At 32.7% G+C, this 15,780-nt stretch overlaps 2 protein-coding genes across 2 annotated transcripts; one reads left to right on the forward strand and one right to left on the reverse strand.

Annotated features, from left to right (window-relative positions):
* Positions 1 to 4,499: 4,499 nt before the first annotated feature.
* Positions 4,500 to 8,558, forward strand: LOC18612629 (Sodium Bile acid symporter family). Its single transcript, XM_007049529.3, has 5 exons — positions 4,500 to 5,042; positions 5,745 to 5,840; positions 5,959 to 6,265; positions 6,357 to 6,604; positions 7,845 to 8,558. Exons 1-5 carry the CDS (start codon positions 4,654 to 4,656, stop codon positions 8,080 to 8,082), a joined length of 1,278 nt encoding a protein of 425 aa, XP_007049591.3. The 5' UTR covers positions 4,500 to 4,653; the 3' UTR covers positions 8,083 to 8,558.
* A 5,121-nt stretch (positions 8,559 to 13,679) lies between these two features.
* IBH1 (ILI1 binding bHLH 1) lies at positions 13,680 to 14,897 on the reverse strand. Its single transcript, XM_018118973.2, has one exon. The coding sequence runs from the start codon at positions 14,528 to 14,530 to the stop codon at positions 14,030 to 14,032; it is 501 nt and encodes a 166-aa protein (XP_017974462.1). The 5' UTR covers positions 14,531 to 14,897; the 3' UTR covers positions 13,680 to 14,029.
* Between the last annotated feature and the right edge of the window lie 883 nt (positions 14,898 to 15,780).

Consider the following 15,780-nt stretch of genomic DNA (forward strand, 5'->3'; position numbering starts at 1 on the left):
TCAAATGCTTGTATGGTGTCTAGATTTGTACTTATTATTTGGAAAATATTTTGTTAGACAACATAGGAATCTTCTTTGCCCTCAACTTTACCATGCACATTCACTCCAAAAGTATTAATTTTATGCACGAAACTCGAACTCAATGTAGAAATAACTTCATTCCTTTTATGTTCCGCCCCCATTATCAAACATGAAGAAATATTTATTTTCTGTTCTGCCCCCCGCAAACAAAAGATAAAAAGAAGTAATTTTCCCTGCGTACAAACGTAAATTTTGCTTTTTGTTTGGCCTTGTCATCTTTCCCGTGATAAAAGGTCTCTTTTCACTCTGTCCACCCACTGCCTGTTAGTCCTTTGCTTCCAAACGCAAAATAAAAGGGGAAACCTAATGCGCATTGAACTCGTGCCTCACGGCCGTTATATATATGAAAAGTTGAAGCTTTAGCTTTTCTCTAAATTAATAATTTCTAATATTGAAAAACTGGGCGTGGACTTTTGAGTGTTAAACCTTTTCAAGTGTTTCAAATGTATGCTATTATTAAGTGGTTAGCTGCATTAGTTGGAAATTATAAATGAAACGTATACTACTTTAAAAAGTTTTTAAATTATTTAAGTAAATTTTTAATTTTTAAGTACAGGTTCAATTAAACTTTTATATTTATTTTTGGTTGAATAAATTTTTGTTACTAATGATCGATTAATTATTATTATTTAAAATATCATTAATTATTTTATATTATATGATGTTAATATGACATGTTGGCTTATCAGAGTGAATGATGATGTGGCATGATGATGTGGTTGCATGACATTTTTCACTTTTCACATTAGCATCACGTGGATATAAAAATAATAAGTGACATATTAATTAATGATAGTTAGTCAAACTTTATCTTAAAAGCTTGTTTAACTCAAACTATAAAGAGAAAATATTTAATACACTGATAGTGTATAGTTTTTACAAACTATTAGGTCACTAAATCTTGTCATTTCATTAATAAGGTATAATTTTGAAGAAATAAGAGGTTGATATTAATCTGATGCCTTTTGGGAACTTATCAATTTGTTAGGATTTAGGAGCTTGACTGTGTATAAAAGCTATACACTATTAGCGCATCAAATATTAATCTAAATGAAAGGGAAATACAAGAATGATTAATATTTGATAGTGCATTGTTTTTATACATGATTAGGGCATCAAATTCTGATATCTTATTAATGAGGTATTATTTTGAAGAAAATAAAAAGTTGATATTAAAACCTGATGTCGTTTTGGGATCTTTTCAACCTTTTTTATTTTTCAAAATAGTACCTCATTAATGAGGTGTCACGATTTGGTGTTCTGATCGTGTATAAAAGCTATACAATGTGAATGCATCAAATATTTTTTTCAAACAAGAATTTGATTGAACGTAATTAAAAAATAAATATTTATTTGAATTTTTTAAAATAGTTTAGAGATTTTTTTAAAACATTATGTTAAAATGAAAAAGATATATAATAATTTTAGGAAAATTTCACAGCTAATAAAACGAAAAAAAGTATGATTACTTAGTGTTGAGATTTTAGAGTATATCAATTAAAAAGAAAAAAAAAAGTGAAAAAAAAGGGGATAATCAAGTGCTGAACTTGAAAGAGATGAAACTTGAGAGGTCAAACAATGCAATGCAATAATTCAGAAATTGTGGAAGAGTGAAGAGAATGAAACAAGGCTATTAGGAGTAGGACAAAACAAAAACTAATGGTCCAGAAAAGCAGAAGAAGTTTTTAATTTTTCTCAAAATGCAACTATCACTTTTGTCACAATACTTCAATTATTACAGATTTTTCAATGAGAATTGTTTTGGTTTTATTATTACATTTTTCATTTTATAATTCTAGAAACAATATAATAAACTTCACGTTCAGATAAGAAAGAGACCCCAGAGCACAGTAATATCAATATCAACATCAAAAATTGACGTAACTTAAATGGCACCTTCAACCTTGTTCTGCCGTTTCTGCGTTCCCTACTTGTTTTCATTTGTGAAGAAGCCTTACCCTGCAATTGTAACTACAACCTACAATTTGCAACTTCTTCCATCAAGCTTTCGTGATCAAATCGTGCGTCTCCCAAAAAAAGGGTTTCCTTAATGCTAGCTTGTCCTAACCATATTTTTTAACTTATTTTTTTATAATTAAGTTATATACCGTCTACTTATTTTCAATGCATCACGACGAAAATATTATTTCATATAGGTTAAGGTGAAATTTGACAATTCAATATTGATGTTTGTCACTCTATTTTAATTTTATTGAATTTCATCACTACATTTTTCAATTTTTTTATTTTTAAATAAAAAATAATAGAAATAAAATATTTTACAAAATATTTTATTAATATAAGTGGTAAATTTTCATAAATTTTGATATTGTATTTAGAAATCAGTAAAATTCAACCAAATTGAAGCACAATAATAAAATTCAATAAGCATAATACTTAAAAAACTCATTCAATAAAATTAAACTAATCTCTTTTTTTTATTATCTTCAACCAAACTCTTATATTTATATTTTGAGTTAAATAGACTTTTATGATTAACAATTAATTAACTGTCGTTAACTAAAATATCACTTGTTATTTTATAGCATATGATGTTGATTTGTCAACATATCATATCATAGTAGATAGTGATGAGTTATTTTAATATAATATAATGATATGTCTACATGATATTTTCATCCTTAACGACAATGTCACGTGAGTATGGAAAATGACGAGTGATAGTTTTGATTAATAATAATTAATTAACAATCAGTCATAAAAATTTATATAATTCAAAATAAAATAAAAAATAAAAAATTAATTTAAATTTTTAAAAATAATTTAAAAACTTTTAAAAGTATTAAATTAATTTAATACTAATATATTAATTAATCTCATATATATATATATAGGCTCAGTATCCCCATTTTTTATAAATTTTCTTTATGCTGTTGATTATCTAATAAACCGGTTCGCCGTTGTGGGAACATGTAATATATCACATGATTTGTCGCAAAAAAACATCTGGTATCACTCCACCTTTTCTGCTAACAAATGCATACCACATTTTTATTTTTATTTTCTAAAGTATTTTATGCGCATACTTAATTTTTTATATAATTAATATTTAATGCTGTGCTTTGTCTCTGTCAGATAAACATGCTCCGCATATGCTGCTGTCTTTCTTTTTACAATAATAAAAATAATTACCCTTTTAGTGAAAGCATTTCCTTTTCCTGCTTCCAAAAGTAAAAATTTGTAGGAAAAAAAATTCCGAAGTAATTCATTTGCTAAGGACCAAGAGCGTGTAAGGGGGAATTAGAGGATTTTAATTTGTACAAGCAAACAAAAAACATAGTAAAACACGCGGCTTAGTGATGTCATGTTGGTTGGCATGCATGGGCATGCACTGCCTTGATCAGCTCAACACCTCCCGAAATTTCCCGAAATCCAATCCAACACCTCTCAGACATGTGTCTACCGGATTCTCATATTTTCTCTTATTACATTCCACAGCTTTCCTAATGTACTATAATGGCTCTTCTTTCAATCTTTTATGCCCTCGAATTCAAGCATAATCTTGATTGTTTCTCTATGCTTTTGTGATTCATTCACTTGTGTCCTTTTCATGAATTTCTATTGGATTTTCATTGCTTAAAGTTGTTAAATCGAGTTACATATCATGTATTGAAATATTATTTTTTGATATTGAGTATCGAGTATTATTTTTAAAATTAATTATAAACAATGTGAAAAATTTGTATTTGAATATTTAGTTTATTGATCGATGTATAATTTTTTATTTAAAGAGTAAGATTTGGATTCTTTCTTTTAATTAAAAAAATTTACATATATAAAATTACAAAATTTAAAAAATATTATTTTTTAATAACATTAAAGATTATAAGATATAAATTAAAAAAATATTATTTTTAAATTTAAACTTTTAATATATTCCTTAATAATATATATTTTTAAATATTATAAAATATATAATTTCATATTAATTTATTAATTAAAAATTAAAAATACTTAATCACATTAAAACTAAAAAAGGAATATGTTTTTTTATTTAAAATCTAAATCAAGATTGAAACTTATAAAAAATAGTTTTTTACGTTTCAACTTAAATAAATAAATAAATAAATAAAATTTTAATAATTAATTAAAATTAAATTTATACAAAATATATAAACTATATCATATAACGATTCATTTTTAATATCTAATGAAATGCGATATAGTTATTGATAACTATGTAAGATGTATACTAAAGAAAATAAGAAAACGAAAAGCTACATATGAAAACTAAATATGTAACAAACAAATGCCTCCCCTGCAAATACCCTTAAAATGACTTTGACTTACCCGGTTTCACCTCATCATCACCGTCCATTTCCAAACAGATGAAAATAACGAATACCAGCTAAAACTGTCCTGTCAACCACTCAAACACTTCCCTAAGCAACACCTATATAAATCAATCCACCACTTTATCTCCCTTTGCCTCCTCTCATTTCCGTTCCACCACCCGCATCGTTACTAAACCTCTCCGGCCGGACACCACCTCTTTCCGGCGCCGGCCAAAACTTTCAAACAACCACAATCTTCTATTGAATTATTTTTAAAATGACCTCAATTACACCCTTTCCTTCTCTCGCAGCCCCCACCATCACCGCCTTCACTTCAAAACGGAAGCAGGTCTCAATCTGTTCCAAACCAGCGACGTCGTTTCCTTGTTGTTATTCGAATAATGGATTGAAGAAGCTACGTGGGATGACGGGTTATTTTAATGTTACCAAAAATAAAGGAGGAGGGTTGTTTGTGTTTGCTTGCTCCACGACCCCATATGTGCGGAGTGTTGGGTCACAGAGGCTTTCGTTCGGGAATAACACCGATGGTGGGGCCACGCAGGTAGCAACGAAGGGTGATGTTTCGCAGGTTTTGTCAGCAATGCTCCCTTTTGTTGTTGCTGTCACTGCTGTTGCTGCGCTTGTTCAACCTGCCACTTTCACCTGGTACTTCCTTTTTTTTATTCCTTTTATTTTTGTCTTTCTAATCCGTTTTTGATTAATTCTATTCTTTAACTTGGGTTTTCGTTTTTGGTGGAAATTTCATTTTTTCCTTCTTGCTCTGTTTTCGTTTAATAGTATTTGTTTGATCCCATGATTGGATTTTTTATTTTGGAAATTTAGTCCTTGCGGAAAACTACTTTATAAATACTCGAAAACTTATTATTTTAATTGTTAGTACTGTGAGAAATCTGTATTTCTTGATTTATATATGAAGGTGGTTATTTATTGAAAGTTCTGGATTTTTGCGAGTTTTAAATGTTGACTCTTTTGACTTGTTTAGCTTTTAGTTTAAGGGTGTTTTTTTTTATATATATATTTTCTTCAATCTCTCTGGTTTTAGTAGTTTTAATAGCTTTCCTTTTTTTTCTTTTCAAATTCTATGTATTTTTTTTCTCTCTCGAACCAGAAATGCCAATTCTTTGTTTCACAATCTGGATGTAACGAATGAAATTGGGACTGCTTGTACATGTTTAATTTAAAGATCAAGAGAGTCCAGTTCTTAGCATAATAATGTTTCAAACATTGTTATATTTGCTCTGTCTTTGTATGAACAATGGTCTTGTTTTCCGTAAATTAATTATTATATATACGTTTGTATTTGTTTAAGGAAGAAAAACAATTGCTGAACATAAATATCTCCTGCAGGGTATCTAAGGAATTGTATGCTCCTGCTCTTGGTGGGATTATGTTGTCAATTGGAATTAGACTTTCCTTTGATGATTTTGCACTTGCAGTCAAGAGGTAAAAATATCTCACTTTTTTGTCTATCATGTGCAGTAACTTTTGCGCTAATTATGTTATTTTATTTTGTTCAATTGGAAGGTGCTCCTCAAGTTTTTATGATTTTGTTTCACTGCAGACCTTTACCCCTATCTGTTGGATTTTTCGCTCAGTATATGCTCAAACCGGCTCTTGGGGTTTTAATTGCGAAGGCATTTGGCATGTCTCCGTTATTCTATTCCGGATTTGTCCTCACTTCTTGTGTCGCAGGGGCTCAGCTATCTAGCTATGCTAGCTTTTTGAGCAAAGGAGATGTGGCTGTGAGTATTCTTCTCACTAGCTTTACCACCATTGCGTCAGTGCTTGTCACACCTCTTTTGACTGGCCTTCTCATCGGGTCTGTTGTTCCAGTTGATGCTGTTGCTATGTCAAAGTCAATTTTACAGGTAATGAAGTGCTTGAACAGATATATATTCTTAAGTGAGCATTGTTGTTTCTTGGTGAAATGTAAAATGTTTTCATGGTTTTTCTTGTTAGGTTGTTTTTGTTCCTGTCACTGTTGGGCTCGTGCTCAATACTTATGCAAAACCAGTTGTCACTATCCTTCGACCTGTGATGCCTTTTGTTGCTATGATCTGTACTGCCATGTGCATCGGTAGCCCTCTTGCATTGAATAGGAGTCAAATTCTATCAAAAGAGGGTATTCAGTTGGTTCTTCCTGTTTTGGCATTTCATACTGCGGCATTCATTGTGGGATATTGGATCTCAAAAATTCCTGCTTTCAGGTAATTTGAAACTTGTGTGTTACATCTGATCTACTTTGGAAAAAGTCCTACTTGGTTTTAGGCTTTTAGCATCCATGTCACCTGGTCCGCTTGACAGAAGAATAGAGGGATAGTTCTGTGTGAATAGATCTTTATATTGGCCTGGTATGGAGGTTTGATACTTTCATGGTGTCTGCATTCATAGACATTAACTTATGAAGGGAGCTCTGTTAAGGATAGTGATGTTGTTTTTACTTGTGCTGAATAACCTGTTCCATTTTCTTTTGCTCAATCAAGCATTTGTACGGGGAATGACAGGTTGCCATTTTCTTAGATACAGAATGAGAACATAACAGTTGCAGGTCTTAAGGTATCTCTTTTTCTTATTTATTTCTTAGGTTTGGGAGAATATCAGGAAGCGGCAGCTTGAGCCATTAAGATTCTGTAGGCTATCCATCCTTGTGGTTGTGATCCCATTACACCCTGCTCATAAAGTTTAGACTGAAACCAAAGAGTATTAGGATAACATTTGTTGCCTTTAAAACCAAAATGTGAGCTGTGACCACAATATTTTCTTTGTCTGATTATTCACTTACGATATCTGTTTCCTCATAACAGTTAAAATTTACTGAGTTTTCCGAAGCATATGAAATTCATTGAATTTCACACATTTAGAAAAACTTCTAGTGGAGGATCGACTCTGATCAACCAATGTGGTTCAAATCAATTTTTTAGAACATTTGGTAGATAGGGCAATATAAAGATTGGACCATGGTAAATACTACTTTTCTTGGATAGCCCTGGAGTCTTTTCCTTATTTCTCTCTGCTTCATGCCTTTCCAAGTTTTCTTTCAATCTCCAAGTATTGGCCTGAAAAAGAAATGCCTGCCAATCTGGCAGAGAAGTTGCCATCCTGATTCCTCAATGGTCCCCTGGTTTTCTTGCAGCTTCCCCTTATTGTTTGTCCACTGAATCTCATTGCAATATAAAGCATTTGTTGTTTCTTTAACTCCAGAGAAATCGTTTTATTGAAAATTTCTAATCTCTTCTTAGCTGGAGCACAGACAAAGATTCTTCCCCTTATAAGTACATCTATGTGTGAATGCTTGAAATGGAGAACAAGCTTTCATCTGTTTGCAAAAGAATTTTCATCTGCAGATTACATTATACACAGAACTATTTGACTAATATTTTTCAAATCTGTTTTTACTTGCTGATTTTTTTCATTTAGACCATCTAATGTCATGTGGTCAATGTGCAGGCAAAGAGAAGAAGTTTGCAGGACAGTTTCATTATGCACAGGAATGCAAAGCTCCACCTTGGCAGGGCTTCTTGCGACCCAGTTCCTTGGGGGTAGTCAAGCAGTTCCACCAGCATGCTCTGTCGTTGCCATGGCTATTATGGGTCTTTCTCTTGCCTCTTTCTGGGGCAATGGTTTCCGTATTAGAGACCTACCATCTCTACGCGTTCCACAAACTGGCTCTGCTGTCCAGGCATAATGAAGCAACACCTGGGAACATCTTCAAGGACTGGATCAAGCTATTAATTGCACAGGGATGGTCATGTTTTAACTGATCCTTATATGAACATGATCCTTTCCTCAATGGAACAGCAGTGGTGGTCCAGCATAAGCTGTCAAACTCAATAAGTTGTACAGTCATATAGGAGGCAAACATAGAAAGCGGAAAAATGACCCTAGGAGTTACCATAGTTAGAAAAGCACTTTTTCCATCTTCACCTGAAAGTTGCTAACGTATGTATAGAATAGATGAGGTGTATAAATCACAAAATATAGCGAATCAATCTGGATGTGCATTCTCTCGCTCTCTCTGAGTGTAACCCCAAGCATTTGCTTTTTCTAGGGGCAGGTCATAGTGTTTCATTCGCCTTAGCTAAAGTCGCAAGGTCCAGAAAGCATTAGTGTTACTGGTAAGTGCGTTTAATGGATGGGTATTTCAAGCCCACAGTTGGTTGAGATTGAGATGGGTTTGCCACAGGGCTTGCTTTATTCACTTTTTTGCTTCCCAATAGCAGATTTGTGTTAATAGAGAGTTATAAACAAAGTTGAGTTGCTATGTCCTGTTTCCCCAATGACTAGCTAATACATTTTCGTTCATGGGAAAATGTCAAGAAGTCGGAGGACTAAAGTTACCGACAGCTCAGAGCCAGTTAATGTAATTTATCTGAATGGGGTCATTTGGTCACTGTGACGATACAATCTTACATTTTAATGTGGGTTCAACTCATGGTAATAGATGGGAGAACTGTGAGGGTTTGAGCTTTGAAAAGAACTTTTCTGATAAAGGGCGCTGCAGTAATTAATACAACCGCGTTATATTGTCGGGGTTTATGAAAGCTCATAAAAAGCCAATCTCCAATATTCCCATGGTTGAAACGTTAGAGGCTTAAACTGATCGATACCCCACAATTGGAATGACGAGTTTAGACTGGGAAAGCAAATCAGAATCCAGAGTCAGGGAGACTGTGGTGGACCCTGGAATAGGATCCCAATTTCGTAGCGCAATTATGGGCTACAAAAATGCTGTTTCAACTTTCGAGTATATTTTCCATCTAAAAAGAGGAGTTGATTAGTCATTGACATGCCCCTTTTTCTACACCTTGAGCTGGACTTTTTCCTATTTGCATGGACATGATTGTTAAGCTGTTGAAATCTTCGTTCTTGATGCCAACATTGATCTGTGTTTGGAAAAACAAGGCCACCCTCACCCATTTTCTCTTCGGAGAGCTATCCTTCTCTTTAATTACCGTAACCACCTGTTTACATCCTGCCGGCCATGCATCCTCTTCATTCATCTTATTACTGTTTATATCATCACTGCAACCTGCCTCGGGGTATTTTTGCTCGTTCTTCATCAGCATTCATCTCAGGCTAAAAATTGTTGCTTCCAGCAGAGAAGGGAAACCATCAGACCAGAAAACTAAACCCTTAGCGCTAGGAAACTTGGCCATCTCTGGTCCGGTAAGTCCCTGGAATGCATTCTCGCAATTCGCGAAGTATATAATTAATTTGCTTGTTCCTTGGATCATTACAAAGCTTTTTTTCCCATGTTTTATACATGTCATTGCTTGAGTTAGCTGCAAATGATCTCGCATTGCTTTTGTTATAGTTTAAATTCAAAAATATATAATTGCCACTGCTTGATCTTGTTCTGGGATCAAATTTATGACTGTTTAAGCTTATCGATAGATATATTTGGTTCAAGGCCATCATCAATGATAATAATAATAAAAACTATAGTATAAAACTTGTACAGAACCTCACGATCTCTAAATAGTTTTATAAATTTCTAGGTTGGGTCTTTTGTGATATTAAAACCCACATCAATTACTGTGATACAACATCATACATACTTTAATTTCTACCAAGAATAGTTCACTATTCGACCAAATAAAAAGACCAACACATCACTCTCGAATAGACTAGAAAATATACTTGTACCCAAAATTAAAAAAAAAAAAAAGGATAAATGCCTAACAGGATTTTTCTGACACCTTGAAGAAGACAGGAATTTATAATAGTATGTTTATTTCAATATTTTCCCAAACAGTTTTTTTGTAATATATATTTGGTTTTTCCAAACAGTGGTAATTAAAGAAAACTCAGCACAATTAGTATATTAGTAAATCGATTCATATGTTGTAAAAAACAAAAAAAAAAAATGTTCAAGTACATATATTATGACCCCAGAGGAGAAAACAAAGAATTGAGTTTAGGATTTCTAACCAATTACACCTCTCTCACCCATATAACTTGAGTTAAGTCCAACATAGTTAAACTTTTAAATCTAATTGGACTCTATTGCCTTGTTTGAAAAAAACAATAAGAGTTGATATTTTAATTTTTTGTTTTCATAATCAATATTTATAAGTACTATTCTTTTAGTCATTTAGTTGTTAAAAGATAAAAAGGTCCTTCAAATGACATTCCACATCATCATACCTTAACTAGGTGCCATATCCACGTCAATTGCTCTATCACGTAGTAATAAAAAATTTTAATTTTTTTAAATTATTGTTTTATAATTTTTTATTATCACAAGATATATATGATCATGTGATAAAATAAAGTAACATAAATATATTACTTGATTAAGGTATGACTGAAGTAAAATGTTTCACATCAAGTAAAAGATTTGTTACCTTTTAACGCTCGAGTGATATAAAATAACAACATTTATAATTGTTAGTATCAAATTATTACTTTTTAAAATTGAAAGGTCAAAATAGAAAATCTCAAAAAGATAAATGATAAAAAAAATAATTTACTCAAAAAAATTACTACTTGAATTCAATCCAATCAAATTAACTTTTTATTTTATTTTATTTTATCTTATCTTTTTCATAATCACACACACAATTTTGAATGTACAATAAGTAACACTTTTTTAAAGAAAAAAATATTCTTAATTTAATTAAATTTCACACCTAACAGACCCTTTCCTTCCAATAAATTAAATTAATTGGTTTTTCGAATATGCTGTTGCCACATCAAATTTTTCAGTGTTAATTAAGGGAAATCCCACTCATGAATGATGGGCTACTTGTCTAAATCTTATAGTAATCCTAAAGCAATTCAATAATTCAATTAATGCTAATTAGTTTTGGGTTCGATGCGTCTTCAGCAAGGTATCAAAGTTAGGTAAGGTATCAATACTTTTAATTTACTTGTATTTGTAACATTGAGATACCTAAGCGTATAATCAATAGGGTTGTGGGTTCTCAAAAAGAAACCATTACTTATTGTCTTATACCTTTCTCTTAATGCAGTGAAGTGATGCTCTTGACAGTTAGCTGCCTGGAAATATAGGTGGTATCTGTGGGGCAGTATGCAATGACATTTATACTCTAAATTAAAGAAGTTAATAAATGTTGTAGTCTAGCTATAATTTCAACCTTTTTTATTATTAAAGAAAAAATTTAAGCTCGTTTGCTAAGGGATTTTGGGTGAATTACTTTCTAACAAGATATTTCCTCAACAAGAGATTATATAGTGAATAGGTTAGATGCAAGTGTTAGTTTGGCATAATATTACTTAAACAAAACATTGAAAATTGTTAAGATTAATCGACTACTTAAAATAATGTAAGAGACTTATGATCTAATTGGGAAGGATCATGGAAGTTAATTAGGCTAAAACAAGTCTCCTGCCAATGGAAATGGCTAAAGACTTGTATTAGTGCTATACTCCACGATGTCTTATTAATATATGAAATACTTGCTTTTCAAATATATATATATATATATAATGATCTATTTCACAAGATCATCAACCTATCACTTTGACTTTGAATTTAGCTTTTATTTGCAAAATTCATCAATTTTACATATGACAATAGACTCTTAAATTCTGCCAATAATTAATATAAACTCACGAGTGGAATATCTTTTACATTTTACAGATGGTGTTAGAATAGTGATCTTAAAGTTCTTATGCATTCCCCTTTAATTTCCGCACAGAAACATCAACACTCCTCCTTGGACAACAGGAGACTTTCAGTTAAAAAAACATATACAACCTTTAAGTTCTTTAAAGCAATATATAGATACTAATTAAGAGCTACTTTTACGTCTTGCTAGCCACTGATCAATTGGAGCTAGCTGTAACATTTTTTGCTTACACTAAATTTCGGTTTGAAACCTAGCAAATCCTATAGTCTATATATCATACACGACCTCAAAACAAATGGAGGATTTGGACTCGAAAGCTTCTTTTGTGGTGGTATATACTTCATCAGAAAAGAAGAAGAAGAAGAAGAAGAAGAGTTGTTGGAAAATGTTGATCCTGACCAACTGCAATATACTGAGATGCAATAAAGTTGGAACTGAGCCTGTTTTAGAATAATGAAATGAGTGATGCGGCTTAGTATTCTATTGTCCTGAAAAATTCTTGACCAAATGGCTTAGCTAGGCTGACTAAAGGAGAGGATGTCAAAGCAACAAAATGAGGGAGAAATCTTGGATTCATGTAAGATAATTAATTGGTGAGAAATTAAGTAATAAAAGAAGACAAGGGAAAATTAATGGAGAAAAAAAACGTATGCTTTTGCAATTGATAGGGTACGTACGTACGTACAAGTATCCAAAAGCAATGGAGGATGTAAATCATTGTGTTTAGCACGAGCAGAAGCGTGTTAAAGACTTTAAAAAGATTGTCTGTCCCATGTTAATGTCTTTGTTTTGTTTCTTTAGTGCTGTTTAAAGTCCAAATAGGATTAAATTTGGCATAGGGCTAGACACGCACATTACTTCCTGCTTTAAGATATTATTACTATTTTCCTTGTAACTAAAAAAAGTGTAATAGCTTGTGGCTTTTTCCTTTGTATTCCTATCATATCAGAGATAAGGAAATTTTGTTTTCTCGGCTCTCATTCAGATATAGTATACTATTCTTTCTGTCTGGCCCTGAACATATATCTAAGTCTTTTCTTGACAGGGAAAACTTCACAAGGAAACGCAAATCTAATTAAGAATCCAAAGGAAGCACGTGAGGATAAAGGAATCATTCCATAGGCACTTTTGAACCAAATTGGATGACAACCCTAAAAACAAATTCAAAAAGTTGAAGAAACTGAAGGCACATTTACACTGGGTCATGTTTTTCTTGAAACCCAACAAAATAAAAATAATTATAAAGGAACATAATCATCCGTTTCTTGGACCCATATACCTCTACTAATATAGATGCTTTTGTTGTTTATTTTGGCATTATTGAAAGAAATTAAGAACACTCTACTTTTGAGTTTCTTTCTTTAAGGTTTGGCTTTGTTAATTTTGTGTGGTTGATATTTGTTATAAGATACAATGAAATTACATGTGTCTCACCTTAATAGCTATCTGGATGTATTCTCCTGCCAAACTTTGATGAAAATCTACTTCATTTTTCTCTTCATGAACAATAATATATATATATATATATATTCTAAGTCGAGAGACATATCGAAGGTTGAAGACGACAATTGATCAACCAGGCACCCATCAGGAAGAAATGAATCAAGCCGAAAAAGAAACACTTAGAACCCAAAAACAAGAAAAAGAGGAAAAGTGAGAATACAAAAGGATCGATGGAGACTAGATCTTTAACAGCCAATGACTCAAAGTATATATGTAAAAATAGAGGCATAGGAAAAGAAACCAATAACTATACAAACAGTTTATAAAAAGATAAAAAATATGTCTCAATATCTCACAGAGATTGTGCGTGTGTCTTCACTTAGTACTCACTTTCTGTTTAAAACTATTTCAGCTGGCTATCTGCTCTCTCTACAGAAAATAAAATACTTACCATCTTAGACAATCATCTCTGTATAAACCATTTTTCCTTTTTAACAAATATGTTCCACGAATTTATATTATATATTTTTATTCTATATATATATATATATATTGATATAATAAGAATAACATATATATATATATATCAATTACTCAGGGAGAGTAGAAATCGACAATTTTTCTCATCACCTGTACCTGGGTGGTAAGGCACTTTATGTAATGTGCAGTCTCATCCAATAAGTTGCATATATCCATGGCTTCACCTCCTGGAACAAGCTCTCTTAGCCCATCTGTTTGGACACCAAAGCCAACCTCTTCCCCAGTTGTGGTCTTGCTTTCTCTTTCATGAGCTGTTTTCTTCATGATGGCTTGATGACAGGTAGTAGTAATCTTCAGTCTTCTGACTGAAGAAGCTTGACGCCAAGAACGGCTTCGAAGCTTCCAACGCATTGCCCTACTCCAAGTTCTCCTTGACCTAACCGAGTAAGCCATGGACTTGTCAGCTGCGACCTTAATTCTTCGGTAACGTTGGAGGATCTCTCTGGGAGAAGATGATGAGATAGGATTTTGAGCATTTATGTTGGTCAGAGCCCGAAGGAACCTGGTGGTGAACCTGGATTTTAGAGAACTAGGGTTCAGGTGATGAGGGCTCATGGGGGATGAGATGAAAGTAAACTAGGGTTATTTTTTGTGGGATATGAAGATGGATAAGAGTTATAACTAACTGTCGTGGGCTTTGCCTTTTTTGGATGGATCAGAGGGACAAATATGAGTTTGGTGTGGGAAGAGAGATTTTGTTTTCTGACAATAGAGGGGCCTGGTTGCCCAGAACTCACAAGGACAAAAGCAGAATTTTAGTTCGGACTTCTCTGACACAGTATCTATATAGACCAACCAGACAACAAGAAAGACAGAGATGTGGCTAGGGGAAATTTCAAGAACAAAAACGTGTGAGGAGAATGAAGAAAAAGAGGGAAAGAAAGAGAAAGAGAAGGGATTGGAAATGGGAGGTGTAAAGAGGAAGGAGACTTGGGAATCAACCATTCATATACTTTCTCTTACCTATTTTCTTTATTCAATTATCTTAAATTATTGTAAATAATTTAATTTTATGATTATTTTATTTTTTATATAAAAAAGAATTAGATATTTATATTATAATTTATTTTTTTTTTAGAAAAAAGACATTACTAATGGAAAAATCTAATTAATCTGTTTAAAAATGAAAAGAGATAAACATTGCAAGTGAAAAGGAGTATATAATTATAATTCTTATTGGATTACAGGTTCCGCTTTCATTTTCGGTTTGGGGTTTTGGGGATGGAAAAGTGAGTGATGTGGGGCTGAAATAGCCAACCACCATATGAGCGCACATGGTTCCATTTTCCCACTTGGATTGGTGGGGCCTGTGCCGCCCTTTTCTTTTGGTCTTCATCATCTCTCCCCATCCCCCTCTCTTTTCACTCCTTCTTGTATTTTGCTCAATACTTTGTTCTGTTGTGAATCTTAATTTATTCCTTGTAACGTTGACGTGTATAATTAGTAATGCCTTATATATTTGGTCATGTAGGATTAATGTTGGAGTGTTATCATTTCCACCCAAAATTTCCTCCTTAGTTTTTTTGGCCAATCCGGAGGGGAAGTGATATATATGTATGTATATATATATGTATGTATATAGACTGACAGTGATGGGGGCAATTGATGGTGGCAGCAGCAGTCGACATGGAGTGATGTGTTGAGGGTGGCGATGTCGGCACCAAGGCCAAATCCAAAAGCCAAATCACAGACTGTACGGAAGGAATGGAAGGGAAGGGAAGGGAAGGGAAGGGAAGGGAAGGGGGTCATCATCAGTTTCTTCACTACTCTTTTACTCGTATGGAGAACTCAAATATTTGTCCTAA

Source organism: Theobroma cacao, chromosome 1 (genome assembly GCF_053813885.1).
Source record: "Theobroma cacao isolate CCN51 chromosome 1, ASM5381388v1, whole genome shotgun sequence".
Lineage (NCBI taxonomy): Eukaryota > Viridiplantae > Streptophyta > Magnoliopsida > Malvales > Malvaceae > Theobroma > Theobroma cacao.

Coding starts and splice junctions, on each gene's coding strand:
- IBH1 (XM_018118973.2), bottom strand. CDS start 14,530: ATGAGCCCTCATCACCTGAACCCTAGTTCTCTAAAATCCAGGTTCACC.
- LOC18612629 (XM_007049529.3), top strand. CDS start 4,654: ATGACCTCAATTACACCCTTTCCTTCTCTCGCAGCCCCCACCATCACC. Junction 5,841..5,958: donor TTTGCACTTGCAGTCAAGAG/GTAAAAATATCT, acceptor GTTTCACTGCAG/ACCTTTACCCCTATCTGTTG. Junction 6,266..6,356: donor TGTCAAAGTCAATTTTACAG/GTAATGAAGTGC, acceptor TTTTCTTGTTAG/GTTGTTTTTGTTCCTGTCAC.